A 17,113-nucleotide genomic window follows, 5' to 3' on the forward strand; every position below is an offset into this window, starting at 1 on the left:
ATCAGTGATGTTGAGCTCTTTTTCACATGTTTGTTGGCTGCATAAATATCTTCTTTTGAGAAGTTTCTGTTCATGTCTTTTGACCACTTTTTAATGGGGTTGTTTGTTTCTGGTAAACTTGTTTAAGTTCTTTGCAGATTCTGGATATTAGACCTTTGTCAGATGGATAGATTGCAAAAATTTTTCTCCCATTCTGTAGGTTATCTGTTTACTCCGATGATAGTTTCTTTTGCTGTGCAAAAGCTCTTGAGTCTAATTAGATCCTAGTTGTCAATTTTTGCTTTTGTTGCAATTGCTTTTGACATTTTCATCATGAAATATTTGCCTATACCTATGTCCTGAACGGTATTGCCTAGATTTTCTTCTAGAGTTTTTATAGTTCTGGGTTTTACATTTAGGACCATGAAGACTAGCTCTAGACTCATGGGTCTTTTTGTAGTTTCATTTTTTTTCTTTTATTTTTTAAATAACTTTTTAATTTAACTCCAAAAATATGCTTACCCATCTTTTTGTAGCTTTCAGGCTTTTATCACAGAGCCTTGGTTCTCAGACTACAGTTTACATCATGATGACCTGGGGAACTTGCTAAAGTGCAGATTCCCAGGCCCTATGAGGTTCTGATTTGGTAGGTAGAGATGGGGCCTAATAATAGAGACTTTCAACAGAGACTTCCTGGTAATTCTGTAGTAACAGAAGAGAAGCCTTCTTTAGGATACACTGGCTTAGGAAACCCATGGGCATTTAATCTAATTCCCCCATTCATCATATGGGAAATTTGAGGCCCTGAGAGAGAAAATTACTTGACAGGCTCACTCAGTTAATTAATGGCTCCCCAGTTAATTAGTGGCATAGGTGGGACTGGCCCCTAGGTCTCCTTCCAATTACTTCAATACCCCAGAGTTTATAGGCTGTGATAACAGGGAATATAGGAGATAATCTACTACTCTAGTAGGGCATCCCAGAGGAAAACCCTCACAACATCCTATGCATGTATGGACAAATCCTGCAAAGTGCTGCAGAGTCAAAAAGGATGAGAAAGACAAAGAAAAAGAACATAATAAAATCTACTCCTACACTTTAAAAGTTAACATTTCTTTTCTTGGTTTCAAGCTAAATTTGAGAATAATGCCAATAACATGGGCCTAAAAACTGTGCCAGCAAAGTCCATGTTCAACCAACAAACAAGCCGTCCCTCCTGAGGATTCCTAGAGAACTGTACCTGCACTGGCTCTTACATTCAGGAAGTGTTGGAGGAGAGGAGCGAGCATATGCAAACTCAACTCCAGGGTCTGATACCTGCGATAGGTGCCCAGAGAATGAATGAACTCATTTAGCCAGAATGAAATGGATGAGAAATCATTTTAAAAGTAAGTAAACATCAGAATGAGCTATTTGCCTAAAGGATTTTATTCATTCATTCTTTTATTCAAATTAATCCCTTTAAATGTAAGTCAGAAGGAAACCCTCAGGATGGCATCCCATCCCCTTCAAAGTAAAAGCCAATTTTTAAAAATCTTGTCTCACAAGGGCCTATGAAATCTGCTGCCCTTCCTCTCCCCCATACCCTTGTACTTGCTCTTCCCTCTGCCAGGACATTCTCCCTCCACAAGGGCTCCTGGCTCACCACTCACTTTCAAGTGTTTCCTTAAATGTCACCTTCTCAGCAAGCTCCTACCTGGCCATTCTACTCCAGCACTCCCTGTACCCCTCCCTGCCTTCTTTTCTTTTATAGAAAATATTACCCTCTGAAATCCTAGGTATGTCACTTATTTATTATCTGTCTCCCCATCACCTCCACTACAGTCTAAACTCTGTTAGAGCCAGGATTTTCACCTATTTTCTTCTCTGCTGCATCCCAGGGCTCAAAAGAGGACTTGTCACATGGTGGCAGCTCATGCAACCAGTATCCACTACTGAGTGAGCATCCCCGATGCAGGTTATGCTGGGCACAGGGAATGGAAAGATAACACACACATAGGATATGTTTCCTGGGTTTGGAGTCTAGCAGAGAAGAGAAATTAAAAACAGATAAATGGATAATTAAGAATGTGACATGAGCTCTGGGGAGTTTATGGTGTTCTTGAGACATAACGGGGATACCTAGGAGGTGTCCCTAAGGAAATGATCAAATAATAATAATAATAATAGTGATAACATTACATCTCCTATTCTAAACACATTCCATATTTTCCTGCATTTTCTCCTCAGCATAATCCACTGAGGTTGCTATTATTACCCCCTTTTACAAATGAAGAAACTGAGAGGTTAAGTAATTTGTCCACAGTAGAAAGTATCAGACCTAGGATTTGATCCCAGGCAGTCTAGCTCTAAAGTCCACATTCTTGACTACTGCACAATACAACTTCTCATGAAGCTAACCTCTCAGAAGAGGAGGAATTAAATTTGCAGAGAGTGAGGAATATCCTCAGCTGGGGAATAGCATCTACAAAGAGTCTGAGGCAGGAAGGAGTATGGTACACTTGAAAATCTGGAAGCCCCACATAAGTAGGGCACAGAGAACCTGGAAAAAGAGAGATGGGGGATGAGGCTGGAAATGAAAGAAAGAATGAGGGAGGGAGCAGGCACACAGTGTGGGGGCTTGCCAGATCAGATGGGAGACGGGACCCTGGGGGCCAAGTAGAGGACTTCAATTTATCTCACCATAAGAGCAACGGCAAGCTAGTGAAGGTTTTTAAGGAGAGCCAAGGGTGATGTAATCAGATTTGCATTTCAGAAAATGCCCCTGGCTGTAGTGTGCCAAGTCCACTGAAGAGGGCTTGTGTGGGGAGAACAAGGACCAGCTGGGACTAAAGGTAGTGTTAGCAAAAGAAGAAAAGCAGGCACATTTAAATGCATTTGGATTAACTTTCCCCAACTCTGTTTCCCCACATCCTGATTCCCCAGTTTTTGAGTGCATGCTCACCTTCTCTGACAGAGCTTCCTCTAGCGTCGCCAGTGCAGTATCTGTATTACTGGAATCTGTCTGCAAGGACTTCACTCTGTCTTTCAGGTTGGTCAGTTGCTTGTCTTTATCCCTAAGTTGTTCTTGCAAGTTTTCAATCTAAAAATAAAAATCAGTATTTTAGTGCATATTTGATTACATATCCTGGGCCAAAATTCCTGAAGTGGATCTATCAATAAAAAAAGAAGAAAATAAAAAGACCTGAAATGATAGAAATTGTCAGTATTATGAGGTTATGCTTTGAGGTTAGACTCAAGGCCATTTTGATGACATCTTCATTTCTCCATATAGTTCAACTCTCTGTATTTAATGGTGATACAGAGGAGCAGAGCATCTCCCTCCATACAAAGGTAAGCCCTTCTGACACATATGTAAGCACTATTATTTCTTTGTATTTCTATCCCTTTTACCAGCCTTTTAGGTCTCATGTCAATAGGCTTGAACTTGGTACACTGAACCAGGGAAATATTATGCAAGATGAATTCATTGATTAAACAGACATTTCCTGGGGAGCCCATTCTGCACCAAGCACCATATCAGTATATGGCAGATCCCATGTAGCCATTCACTCACTCTTTTATTTCAGTATTAAAGTTTGTGATATGCCAAATGTTGTCAAGTGGCTGTTTCAAAGTAACCACATGAAAAGCCAAGTAGGTTATCACCAGCAGACTGTTAATGGGAAGAACTTGTGATATAAGTCAAATGTAACAAGTACTAAACACTCCATTTGGCAACTAAGTCATGTGCTGGCAACCAACCAGCCACTTTTATCCACTATCTGCAGCCTGAAATAAACACGCCAAATAGTCGATTATAATGCCTGTCCAGGAGCAGCAGCAAGGACTTTCTCCTGGGCATTGAGGACATTATCATTCATGTTTTTATTCTCTGCTTTCAAACCATGTATTTCTTATCTAAGGATTTAAAAAAGCCCCACTATACAAACAATTTATTCGTATTAAGGGTTTTAAAATGACAAGGAAAAAAAGCAGTACAACTCTAAGATAAGTCCATTCAAAATATTTGCATTCTGCACCCAACTTTCTCAGGAAATCATTCCAAAAGTATGTTTCACAATGTACACTCAAACAAATTTTTTGATTACTTGATTCCCTTAGCATGTATCTGGAATGGTAATCCAAATAATAATAGTAACCCCAGTAGTAATGAGGAGGAGGAGATGATTACAACGACAACAGAGGTGGCAGCAGTAGCAGCCTCAAAAATAGCTCTGGATGCAAAGACAATGGCTCTGCTGACCTTCAATCTGGAGGACATGGCCTTAGCTAATTTTTTCAACCACTACAATGGAAACCCATAAGCTTTGTGGCCTAACAAAGATGGAATTTTTCCTTCTTTCCTTCCTTCCTTCCAGCCTCCTTCCATCCTTCGTTCCATCTTTCCTTCATTCATTTTTTTTTCTTCTGCCTTGAGATAGACAACTTAGAAACTCAGGTTATAGGTCAAATAATTATTCTTTTTCTTTATCAAAATGTAATGTGTTCCCATCCAGCTGCCACTATGAAAATTCATTGCCACTCCGTGGAAAACACAGCAATTCAGAAGGCATAATCATCTCCAGTCAAAACAAAGGCTTCCTCCCTTCCAGACAAATGTTCACACAAAAGTACGCATGAGTAAGAATATGGATGGTTATATGTTAGAATGATACTGGTTATGTGGAAGAAGCCAGCAGCTGATAGGACTGACTCTTGGAGAGACTGTATGTTATTACTTTGAATACACCCATGGATACATTTGTGTACACATGTGTACACAAATCCTTAGCAGTTCTGAGCAAACTAATTAGATCCACTGGCCCACCCTGGGAGACAGTGCCCCGGGCAGAAGAGGAGGACATTAGCCTTGGGGCAGTAGTAGGCAGCAATTTCAAAGGACTTTGGGCATGAGAAATAGAGACCAAAGGAAAAATGGCCGTGCACTTACGTCACAATCCCTGGGGCCTCCTCATATAACCAAAAAGACTAGGGAGACTGAGGGTCAGGGTCCTACTGGAATGCAGGTAGGGGTTACGAGCTGGAGAAATAGGGATGGTGGAAACTGAGGGTCAGGGTCCTACTGGCATGCGGGTAGGGGTTACAAGCTGGAAAAATAGGGATGGTGGAGACCAGAGACATGCGGGTGGTATATCTCTTTATCTCACATCTAAGAACCCAGCAAAAGAGCCAATGATACTGCAGGCATGACTGACTAACAGAGCTGGAATTAAAGATGCATTTACTGAGCTAGGGATGCACCAATTTAGGAAATGCTGCACAAAGATCACCAAGAATGACTCTTAAGAGAAAAAAATAAGGTACAGAACAGTGTGTAGCATATAATCTCTTGCATAAAATTTGAAACATCTATAAACAGATAAATATATCTGGAAAAAATCACAAGAAATTTTAACTTTTGTGGGGGTAAGGTCTGGGAGGCAGAAGGAAGAGGGAGTTTCTGGTTTTCATCTTTGTACATTTGTGTAGATTTCTGCTTGAATTTTCTAACCATGTGGGTTTTATTATTTGTAAATGTCAATCAGGGTTATCCAGCGGGTAAAACTGTGGGCCATTTTTGGTTTATATTTTTATATAAAAAAATAAATATTGTGCACATGAGTATATAATAATTTAATAAATAACACAAATGCCTACTTAATACTAAATTGTCCAAGTTGCCAGCAGTTACTGATTGTTGATATATTTATTTATTTATTTAATGGGATCTAAATATTTTCCTTTTATTTTAGGTTTGGGGGTACATGTGAAGGTTTGTTATATAAATAAACACGTATCAAGGGGGTTTGTTGTACATAACGTTACATCGCCCAGGCATTAAGCCCAGTACCCAATAGTTATCTTTTCTGCTCCTCTCCCTCCTCCCACTCTCCACCATCAAGTGGACCCCAGTGTCTGTTGTTTCCTTCTTTGTGTTCATAAGTTCTTATCATTTAGCTCCCGCTTATGAGTGAGAACATGTGGTATTTGGTTTTCTGTTCCTGTGTGAGTTTGATAAGGATAATAGCCTCCAGCTCCATCCATGTTCCCGCACAAGACATGATCTCATTTTTTTTTATGGCTGCATAATATTTCATGGCATATATGTACCACATTTTCTTTATCCATTCTGTCATTAATGGGCATTTAGGCTGATTCCAAGCTTTTGCTATTGTGAACAGTGCTGCAATGAACATTCACATACATGTGTCTTTATGGTAGAATGCTTTATATTCCCCTGGGTGTATACCCAGTAATGAGATATTGGTATAGTTAAACCATGGCCTATTATGCAAGTATTTAAAATCCTGTTTGCATAGCATTGCTAACTAAATGGAAATAGTAGAATCTTTAAAAAGCAGAATGTAAAAGAGTATGGCATTAATTTTGTAAAAAGAAAAATTATTGCATAGAACAAAAATATATATAAGGAATCTACTAAAATGTTTTATTTGGCAATGGGGTGACTAATGATTTTATTTCTCCTCTTCATGCTTTTCTGTATCTGCCAGTGTGTTTTCATTGAGTGTAAACAGAATAAAAAGATATTTTAAAACCAACTACAAAATATCAGAGTGGTTAAGTGAGTTTCGAACAATAAATTTTTGCTTTTTAAAAGGACTCTGCAGGAGAAAATATTCCTTTCATACTCCAAAGATGACTGAATTCTTAAAATTAAAACTTAAAAGACTGGAGAGAATATAAAATTCTGTATCTTTTAAAAAAGTACTGCACATTTTTCTCGTGTTCACAAATTGTTATGACATTTATATGAAAAATGTTGAGAACCTTTTTCTTCAAAGGGTGAGGTTGTGCATGGTTCAAATAGCAGGAATTGGAAAATAAGCAAATTGAAAACAAGGGTTAGGATGGGAAGCTTTGGGGGTGGAAAGTGAAGGGGTTTTTTGAGAAATTTCATACTGCAGAAATGGACACCACCTTAGCAACACAGACAACAAAGTATGAGATGGCCCTGAGCACAAGAGAGCGAGAGAGAAACCCTGCCCTTGCCTTTGACCTGAGCTGCCTTCTGGTCATGTCTGGGAAGATTCAGAAGGAGCCACTACTGCTGAAGCAATAGCTGCACCTTCTGGGGCAGAACCCTGGAAAGGAGATAAGAGAGTAGGAGAGCTCAGACCCTGGAGGTCACTTGACAACCCTAATCCTAAGGCCTTTAGCTGACTTCTGAAGCTCTGCCCAAGAATTAATGGGGTCCTTAACTCTGGGCTTGCCAAGCCTGAGATGGGCCAATGTTCAGCAGGGGATCTTTGTTGTGAATTTCACACAAGTGTAGTCCTCAGCACAAAAGGGGCCTCTGACTAACAGCCACAGTCTCCTTGACTCCACATTTGCTCCTCCTTCCATTTGGTCTCCATGCTGCAGCCAAGGATAAGCTTCCCAATACGCAGATCTAACTGTATGACTTCCTTCCTTAGAACCCTTCAATGTCTCCCCATTGCCCCCCAGATAAAGCCCAAACTCCCTGATATCATACATGATGCCCTCCAAGGGATGGTCCGTGTGATCTTCTACCATCCCTCAGTTCAAGTCCTGGCCCTGACAAATCACTAGTGCTATTCCCTAGCACGAGGATCTCCTTATATCTTCCCTATCTTTGTGTATCTATTTCTTCTTCCTGGAGCCCTCTTTGCACTCCAACTTTTCATCTATTCAAGCTCTACTCAAACCTTTAGATATCAGCACACTCCTTGCCTCCTTCAGGACTCCTTCTCTAATGCCCCCCAACCCAGGTTAAGTCCCCTAATATGCATTTTTCATATAGTATTAAAATTGCTTCCTTACTTATCTATTTCCGCAACTTGGCTGTGAGCTCAGTGAAGACAAGAGCTCTGTTCTACTCACTGTTGTATCTCCGGCTGCAGCACCCAATTGTTGACAACACCAATGAAAGAAAGAAGGAAGGAAGGAATCCTAAAGAAAGTGGCTTGTGTAAAAGGAAGAGGCCAGAGTAGGTGATGGCTGAGTCCCTTCAGCTCTGGGATTCTACAAAGAAGTAATAAAAAGTGATGGAGAAAGTCTATACATAGCTTAAAACAGGACCTAAAACATACTTAGTCATTGTTATAGTTTCAAATATTACCCAAATGTATCTTTCTGGTTGTTTTCATTATAAAATTTCAAAATCCATTCACTAATAATATTTATCTTCTAAGACTTGTCTCTGGATTTTGTGTTATCCACACCTAGAGTATCAGTTAATATTATTAGCTAAAGCAACAGAAACAGCTCAGTCTGATTTAAGCAGAAAAATGGGGAAATTCACAAAACTGCCAGAAAAGCTAGAAAACCAAGGTCAGGGAAAGTAGAATTATGCCCAAAGTTTTGATGCAAGTGGTCTAGTGCAAACATTGTTGCTCCAACTGCTGAAAACCAGACATTGAGGCTTACAGCACAGTGAGCTCTGTCCCACTTGTTCTATCTTTGGCCGCAGCACCCAGCTGTGTTGGCAATACTACATATTAACTTACTGAATAAATGAAAGAAGTGAGAAAGGAAGGAACCCTAACAAGAGTGGCTTCAACTGACCCCTGGACACCACCACTAGCCCTGCGGTCATGCTGCCCCATGACCTTGACTTTGCAGTCCCTGCAGCAGAGAGAGGGTCCTTCACTATCCCAACATTCCAAAGACACTGGGGCAGGTACATCTAATGAGGAAAGCCAAGATAAGGCATACAGCCCAACTGCAAGGGAGGCTTAGAAACCAAGTGTTGGCAATTTCATCTTCCATAGTGAGATGTTCTTCATAAAATCAGAACAAAGCTCAGAGTCTGGATGGCCAAAAAATAAGACCCATATCCACAGCACCTAGGGAGAGCTCTGGTGTTAGCTCCCGAGCCAGCAAACTGCACCATCCTAGAACAATTGCTCTGGACTTTCTTTCTCTCAAGTTCCTACAGGCCTACAAGGTTAAGGTTTGACTCAGACACTTCTCCAGTTTGGCTAAGTTCCCTCTTGAACCTGGCGTCCTCTTTCAAGCTCATTCAGGTTGTTGGTATTATTCAGCTCCTTGCTGGCTGCTGGCCAAGGCTACTGTCAGCTTCCGGAGGTTACAGAAAGGCCCTTGCCACATGGTACTTCCGTCCCTCTTTAAAACCAGCAACCAAGCATTTCTCACATATAAAATCACCCTCCTGCTTGGAACATCTCTGACTTCCCTGTCTCTGACCTCTAGCCCTAGATTTACTGTGCTCATGTGATTAGGTAGGGCCAACACAGATAATCTCCCTTTTGATCAACTTAAGGTCAATAGACTAGTGACCTTAATTACATCTGCAAATTCTCTTTTGCATAAAATGTAACCTAAGCATAGACATAACACCAATAGGCACATAATATGGGAACCATCCTAGAATTCTGCTTATACCCATATTTTTTGTTTGAAATAAAAACATGTTGGTCTTTTAGATCTCTTAAACAGAGGATTCTGTGAGTGGAATTTATTCAAAATGGAGGAATTCTCCACTCTAATAGGATGTATAACATTTTAATATGGTCAAAAAATAGAATAAAAATTTGAAAATGAACTTTCAGCTTATAAAAAAGTTAGTATTGTATGCAGCAGACCTCCTTCCTCCATTTCTTTTTTCTTTTTTTTTTTTTTTGAGATGGAGTCTCACTCTGTTGCCCAGGCTGGAGTGCAGTGGCATGATCTCAGCTCACTGCAACCTCCGCCTCCCAGGATCAAGCCATTCTCCTGCTTCAGCCTCCCAAGTAACTGGGACTACAGGCATGCACCACCATGCCCAGTGAATTTTTGTATTTTTAGTAGAGACGGGGTTTCACCATACTGGCCAGGCTGGTCTCAAACTCCTGACTTCAAGCGATCTGCCTGCCTCGGCCTCCCAAAGTGCTGGGATTACAGGCATGAGCCACTGAAACCGGCCACCTTCCTCCATTTCTTGGACCTATCTCCATTCTTAAGCAGCATAGGTTCCCTGCATTAGGGTCTATTCAGGAAACCTGTTTAATGAGATGACTATTTAGAAGGCAACTTATAGCTGTCTCCAGTCAAAAAGCAGCCTCACAACTTTCAGCTAGTATAACAATGTCATGATGATGATGAGGAGGAGGATGAGAATGATGAAGATGACAGCCATTATTTATTAAGTGATTCCTACAAGCCAGGCACTGTACTAAAATCTTTTTGACATTTTATTTTGAGATAATTGACATTTGCATGCAGTTATAAGAAATAATACAAAGAGAACCCTTTTACTCTACCTAGTTTCTGCTCATGGTAACATCTAGAATAATTATAGTAAAATACTATAACCAGGGAATTGACATTGATACAACCCAATGGCCTTATTCATATATCATGAGTTTTTATATGCACTCATGTGCATTTGTGTGTTTGCGTTTATCTGTATTTAGTTCTATGCAATGGTACCACAAGTGTAGATTTATGTGACCACCACCAAAGTCAAGATACAGAACAAGACCCACACCACAAAAATCTCTTGCATTGCCCTTTTATAGCTGCACACAAATCCCTCCTGCCTCTGTCCCATCCTTAACCCCTGGTAACCATTAATCTCTTCTACATTTCTTTAGTTTGGTCATTTCACAAACGTTAGATAAATAGTCACACAGTATGTAACCTATGGGATTGGCTTTTTTCACTCAGCATAATTCTCTGAAGATCCATCAAAGTTGTTATAGTTATCAATAACTTCTTCCTTTTTATGCTAAGTAGGTATTCCATGGCATGGCTATCCCAGCTTGCTTAAGCACTTACCTGCTGAAGGACATTTCAGTGTCTTTAGTTTGAGCTGCTACAAATAAACTACTATGAACATTCAAGTATGGGTTTTCTTTTTTCAGTGACATAAGTTTTCACTTTTCTGGGATAAATGTTACCAGAGTGCAACTGCTGGGTTAAATGGAAGTTGTAATTTCTATTATACATAAGATACTACTGCACTGTTTTCCAGAGTGGCTTTACCATTTTACATTCCCATCAACAGTGTGTGAATGTGAATGATCTGGCCTCTCTACATCCCCACAGACTTTTGGTGTTGTCAGTATTTTTTAGTTTGACAATTCTTTTAGGTGTGTAGTGATATATCAATGTAGTTTGACTTTGCATTTCCCTAACGGCTAATAATTTTTAACATATTTTCATGTGCTTATTTGCCATCTATAAGTCTCCTTCGGTAAAATGTCCTCAAGTCTTTTGCCCATTTCCTAACGTTTTTGTCTTACTATTCACTGTTGTGACTTCTTTATATACTCTAGGTATTAGTCCTTTGTCAGATACACGGTTTGCAATTATTTCCTCCAAGTCTTGTCTTTTCATTTTCTTAACAGGCCTTTCACAGAACAAAAGATCCAATTTATTAGTCTTTCTCTTTTTTTTTTTTTTTTTTTTTGAGACGGAGTCTCACTCTGTCACACAGGCTAGAGTGCAGTGGCACGATCTTGGCTCACTGCCAGCTCTGCCTCCCTGGTTCATGCCACTTTCCTGCCTCAGCGTCCCGAGTAGCTGGGACCACAGGCTCCCGTCACCACGCCCGGCTAATTTTTTGTATTTTTAGTAGAGATGGGGTTTCACCGTGTTAGCCAGGATGGTCTTGATCTCCTGACCTCATGATCCTCCCACCTCGGCCTCCCAAAGTGCTGGGATTACAGGCATGAGCCACTGCGCCCAGCCTGGATCATACTTCTGATGTCACTTTCAAGGTTTGTTGCCTAGTCTTAAATCATGAAGATTTTCTCCTATAGTTTTTCTAACAAATTTATACTTTCATGTTTTGTATTTAAGTCCATTATCTACTTTTTGTAATTTTTTGCATAAGGTGTGAAATTTAGGTCAATGTTCAATGTGTTGCCTGTAGATATCCAACTGATCCAGCATCATTTGTTTAAAAGGCTATCCTTCTTCCACTGGAATGCTTCTGCACTTTTGTAAAAAAAATCACTTAGACTTATTTGTGTGGCTATATTTCTGGGTCCTATTCTGTCCCATTAATCTATATCTCTACCCTTCAACAATATCATACTGTCTTGATTACAGTAACTATATAGTAAGGCTTAATATTAGTAGAGTGAATCTTTTAATCTTATTCTTTTTTCCCCAAGATTGTTTTAGTTATTTGGGGGGTTAGGCCTTTTCATAAGAAATTTATAAAAAGTTTGTCTATGTCATCAAAAACTTTTGGTGGGATTGTGATAGGAATCTCATTAAATCTATATAGCGCTATTTGAACAGAATTGACATCTTTACTATGTTGAGTCCTCCAATTCATTAATACAATACATATCTCAATTTGTTTAGGTCTTCTTTAGTTGTGCTCATTAACATTTTATAAGTTTCTTTTACACAGATTCTTTTATACAGATATTCTTTCATTTTATACAGATCCTGCATGTTTTCCTAAGTTTGCATCTACATATTTTATTTTCTTTGGATAATTGTAAACAGTCTTATGTTTTTAATTTTATCAATAGCTTCCACATATTCTGTTGTTAGTATATAGATATGTAATTAAACTGTGTGTGTTGGTCATGCATCCTGAGACCTTACTGAAGTCACTTACTAGTTCTGGGAGTGAGGTGGGTTGTTTTGTTTCATTTTTTTTCGCTTCTTAAAGATTCCTTCGGATTTTCTGTGTGGACAACAATGTCATCTGCAAAAAAGGATGGCACTTTTTTCTTTCCTTTTTGCAGTGGCTAGGGCTTTGGAGTACTATGTTGCACAGCAATACTGAGAATAGACATCTTTGTTTTTATCCTGAATTTACAGGGAATACATTCAGTCTTAATGGTGAAAAACAGATGTTCGCTATAGGTTTTTTGAAAATGTGCTTTATCAAACTGAGGTAGCTCTCCTCTGCACCTAACTTACTAAGAGTTTTTTTTATGAATGGGTATTGAATTGTGTAAAGTGCCTTCTCCGTGTTAGTTAACATGTTTTTTTCATCTTTATCCTGTTTATACAGTGGATTATAATAATTGGTTTTGGTGTGCTAAATCAGCCTTGCACACCAGGAATAAATTTCACTTGGTCATGGCATATTATTCTTTTTATACACTTTTGAATTTGATTTATGTAATATTTTGTTGGAGATTTTTATATCTAAATTCATGAGAGACAGTAATCTATAGGGTTGTTGAGGGTTTTTTTGGCTTTATTCTTTTTGTTTTTTAATTTGATACTGTCTTTTTCAGGTTTGGGAATCAAAGAGTTACTGCCATCAAAAATTAGTAGGAAAGTATTCCCTCTCATCTCCTATCTGGGAAAAATTGAGTAAAATTAGGATTAATTCTTTAACATTTTGGTAAAATTCTCCAGTGAAGCCATCAGGGCTTAGAAATTTCTTTTTCAGGAGCTTTTTAACCACGCCTTCAATGTGTTTCATGGTTTTAAGACTATTTGGTTATCTATTTCATGTTGGTTACATTTGGATACTTTGTGGTTTTTTAGAAATTGGTCCACTTCTATTAAACTGTCATATTTATGAGCATAAAGTTATCTATAGTATTCTTCTATTAGATTTTTAATAGCCACGGGAACTGTAATGAGAGCTTCTGTTTCATTTCTGACATTGGTGATATACATCTTCTTTCTTTTATTTTTATCAGGGTTTCTGCAGATTTATCAATTTTATGTTTTCAAAGAAGGAGTTTTCAATGTTATTGATTTCCTCTGTTGTTTCTATGTTTTTGATTTGATTAATTTTTGCTCCATTTTTATTATTTCCTTCCCTCTACTTAGTTTCAGTTTATTTTGTTCTTCTGGGTTACTGAGGTAGGAACTTGGAGTATTCAAGAGCTTTCTTCTTTTTTCATATAAGCATCTAATGCTTACATTTTCTTCTCAGCACTGCTCTAGCTGCATCCCACACATTTTGATATTTTGTGTTTTTCTTTTCATTCAGCTTTATATATGTTTTTCCTTTGAAACTTCATCTCTCAACTATGGGTTACTTCGCAGTGTGATGTATAATTTTCAAGTGTTTATAGATTCCCTTGTCTTTCTGTTATCGATTTCTAGTTTTATTACATTACGGTCGTAGAACATACCTTACATAAATCCAGTTTGTTCAAATTTGGTGAGGTGTGTTTTGCAATGGAGGATATGGTTTATCTTGGTGAATATTATATATGTACTTGCAAATAATGCATTTCAGCAGCTGTTAGGGATATTCTATAAATAGCAATTAGTTGATAGAATTGATAGGTTCTTTCCATATTTTTCTACTTTTCTACATTTAGTTTCCTATATTTAGTTTCTTTATTTAGTTCAATTGCTGATAGTGGTATGTTGAAGTCCCAAACTATAATTGTGAATTCGTTTATTTTACCTTTCAACTCTAATTGTTTTTCTTTCACATATTTTGAAGCTCTGTTGCATATACATTTAGGATTGCTATATCTTCTTGGTGAATCACTTTGTTTTATTATGATATAATGTAATGTCACTGATTGTTCATAGTAATTTTTTCTGCTCCGAAGTCTACTTTATCTGATATTAATATAACCATTCTTGCATTTTAAAAATTAATGTTAGAACAAAGAGTGATGTCAGTAAGACGGCAGAATAGGAATTCCCAGTGCTAATCCTCTGACAGAAACATCAATTTGAACAACTGTCTATGCATGAATAACCTTCATGGATGCGAATTAATCTATGGGTAAGTAATTATACTCCCTGAATGGAGCACAAATATAAGAAAAGACTCAGTGAAGAGAGTAAGAAGAACAGTTTCACATTATTCAATCAGCCCTTCCTGAATCCCAGGCAGTGCAGCATGGGGAGAGAGATACATGGCGAAAAGAGAGTAAAATGAGCACCTGACTTTGCCATGGATCCTAGCACCAGGCCTCCTCCAGTGAATCCTGGCTCCAGGCTGGCCCCTCAGAAGTCAGATTCCAGGCCCACTCTATCACCGGACCAGCCCCTGTGGGCACAGCATTAACAATTCCCAGTGAGGATCAGCACTAGGCTGGCCTCCGAATACTCAACACCAGGCACATACCCATAGACCCAGGCACCAGGCCTGCCCCAGCCCAGGTCAGCCCCGATGAGCACAGCCTCCAGGATGTCCCCCATGGATACAAGCTTTTGGTCTGCACCCATAGACCCAGACAACAGGCTCATCCCTGTGGATCCCAATGCAAGCTGGTCCCCATGGATATAAGATCCAGTCCCACCCTAAATAACCCAGGTTCTAGGTCTCTACCATGGACTCAGTACTGGACCTTCCCATGTAGATGCTGCTCCAGGCCTACCTCTTCCGCATACCCATGGCTGGCCCCATGCAACCAGGTACCAGGCCAGCCAGACCAAGGACTCTAGCAGCAAAGCTGCCCAGACTCCATCTCATGGCCCCTCTAAAATCTCTGGACAGGCTAACAGGTGAAGGCCTTTCCCTGCTGAAGCCAGTCTGTAAAGACTAGAAAAGGAGTCTACTTCTTCAAAGGTGCAGACAAAAATTCAAGGCCACAAAGATCAAGAATAATCAGGGAAACTTGATACCACCCAATGAACAAAATTAAGCATGAGTAACCAACTGTAAAGAAATGACTATCTGTAAACTGACTGGTAAACAATTCAAAGCAATCATCTTTAAAAACCTCAGTAAGCTACAAGAAAACACAGACAACTAAAGAAAATCAAGACAATAACACAAAAATGAAGAAATACATAAAAACAAGAAAAAACAAAAAACATCCTGTAGCTAAAGAACATAGCTAAACTTGAAAAATTCCACTGGGAGCTTTGGTATCGTTTGATTTGTTTGACCCCTCCAAATCTCACGTTGAAATTTGATCCTCAATCTTGGAGGTGGGGCCTAATGGGAGGTGTTGCAGTCATGGCAGTGGATTCCTCCTGAATGCCTTGCTGCCATCCTTGTAGTAATGAGTGAGTTCTCACTCTATCAGTTCCAATGAGAACTGACAATGAGAATAAGAGTCTGCCACCTCCCTCTTCTCCCTCTTGTCTCCTTTTTTGCCGTGTGATCTCTGTACATACCAGCTCCTATTTGCCTTCCACAAAAAGTGGAAGCAGCCTGAAGCCCTCACCGTGCTGATGCCAGCATCATGCTTCTTGTACAGCCTACAAAACCATAAGCCAAATAAACTTCTTTCCTTTATAAATTCCCGAGCCTCAGGCATTCTGTGATAGCAACACAAATGAACTATGACAAACTTCAATAGCAGATTTAATCAGGCAAAAGAAAGAATCCACAAACTCAAAGAAAGATCATTGGAAACAAATAATGACAGAAAACTACCCAAATCTGGAGAGGGAAATGAGTATTCAGATCCACGAAGCCAAAAGAATCCCAAATAGATATAAAAAGATCTTCACTGAGACACAATATGATCAAATTCTCAAAAGTCAAAAACAAAGATAATTTTAAAAGCATTAAGAGAAAAGTGATACGTCATATAAAATGGAATTTCCTTAAGACTATCAGATTTTACAACAGGAACCTTGCAGCCCCAACCAGGCACTGTGGCATGGCACATTACTATACTATCAGCTAGCTACTTGGGAAGTGAGGCTGTAGGATCACTTGAGCCCAGGAATGCAACTCCAACCTGAAAAACATAGTGAGACCCTGTCTGTTTAAAAAGTAATAATCATAAAGAAAGAAAAAAAAAAAGTAAAAAGAAAGGCTAGGCAGAGTAGCTCATGCCTGTAATCCCAGCACTTTGGGAGGCCAATACAAGAGCATCATGTCAGCCCAGGGGTTCAAGACCAGCCTGGGCAACAGAGTGAGACACCATCTCTACAAAAAAGAAAAAGAGAAAAATTAGCAGGGTGTGGTGGTGCATGCCTGTGGTCCCAATTAACAAATTATTGTAGCTATAGTTATTTTTAATACTTTTGTATAGTGAAAAGTGATTTATACTCCACTATTACAGTTTTAGAGTACCAAATACGTGATCAAAGTCTTATCTTTACAGTGAATCTTATACTTTCACATATTTTCATGTTTTGGTTAGCATCCTTTCATTTCAACATGAAGAATTCCCAGTAGCATTGCTTGTAAGGCATGTCTAGTGGTGATGAGCTTCTTTCATTTTAACTTAAAGAACTACCACTAGCATTTCTTGTAAGGCATGTCTAGTGGTGATGAACTTCCATAGATTTTATTTGTCTAGGAAAGTTTTAT

General features: G+C 39.1%; 1 protein-coding gene across 17 annotated transcripts in view; it reads right to left on the reverse strand.

Moving 5' to 3' along the window:
* LOC105482397 (ELKS/RAB6-interacting/CAST family member 2) overlaps window positions 1-17,113 on the reverse strand; it is a 981,466-nt gene that overhangs the window by 509,205 nt on the left and 455,148 nt on the right. For all 17 annotated transcript variants that reach the window (XR_011620093.1, XR_011620095.1, XR_011620096.1 and 14 more), the window contains one exon: window positions 2,924-3,061. Coding sequence is in view for 12 of the 17 variants with exons in the window: in XM_071091912.1 (XP_070948013.1) it covers window positions 2,924-3,061 (138 nt within the window). In the remaining 5 variants the exon portion in view is untranslated. The remainder of the gene's footprint in view (window positions 1-2,923; window positions 3,062-17,113) is intronic.

The sequence above is a fragment of the Macaca nemestrina genome, chromosome 2 (genome assembly GCF_043159975.1).
Source record: "Macaca nemestrina isolate mMacNem1 chromosome 2, mMacNem.hap1, whole genome shotgun sequence".
Lineage (NCBI taxonomy): Eukaryota > Metazoa > Chordata > Mammalia > Primates > Cercopithecidae > Macaca > Macaca nemestrina.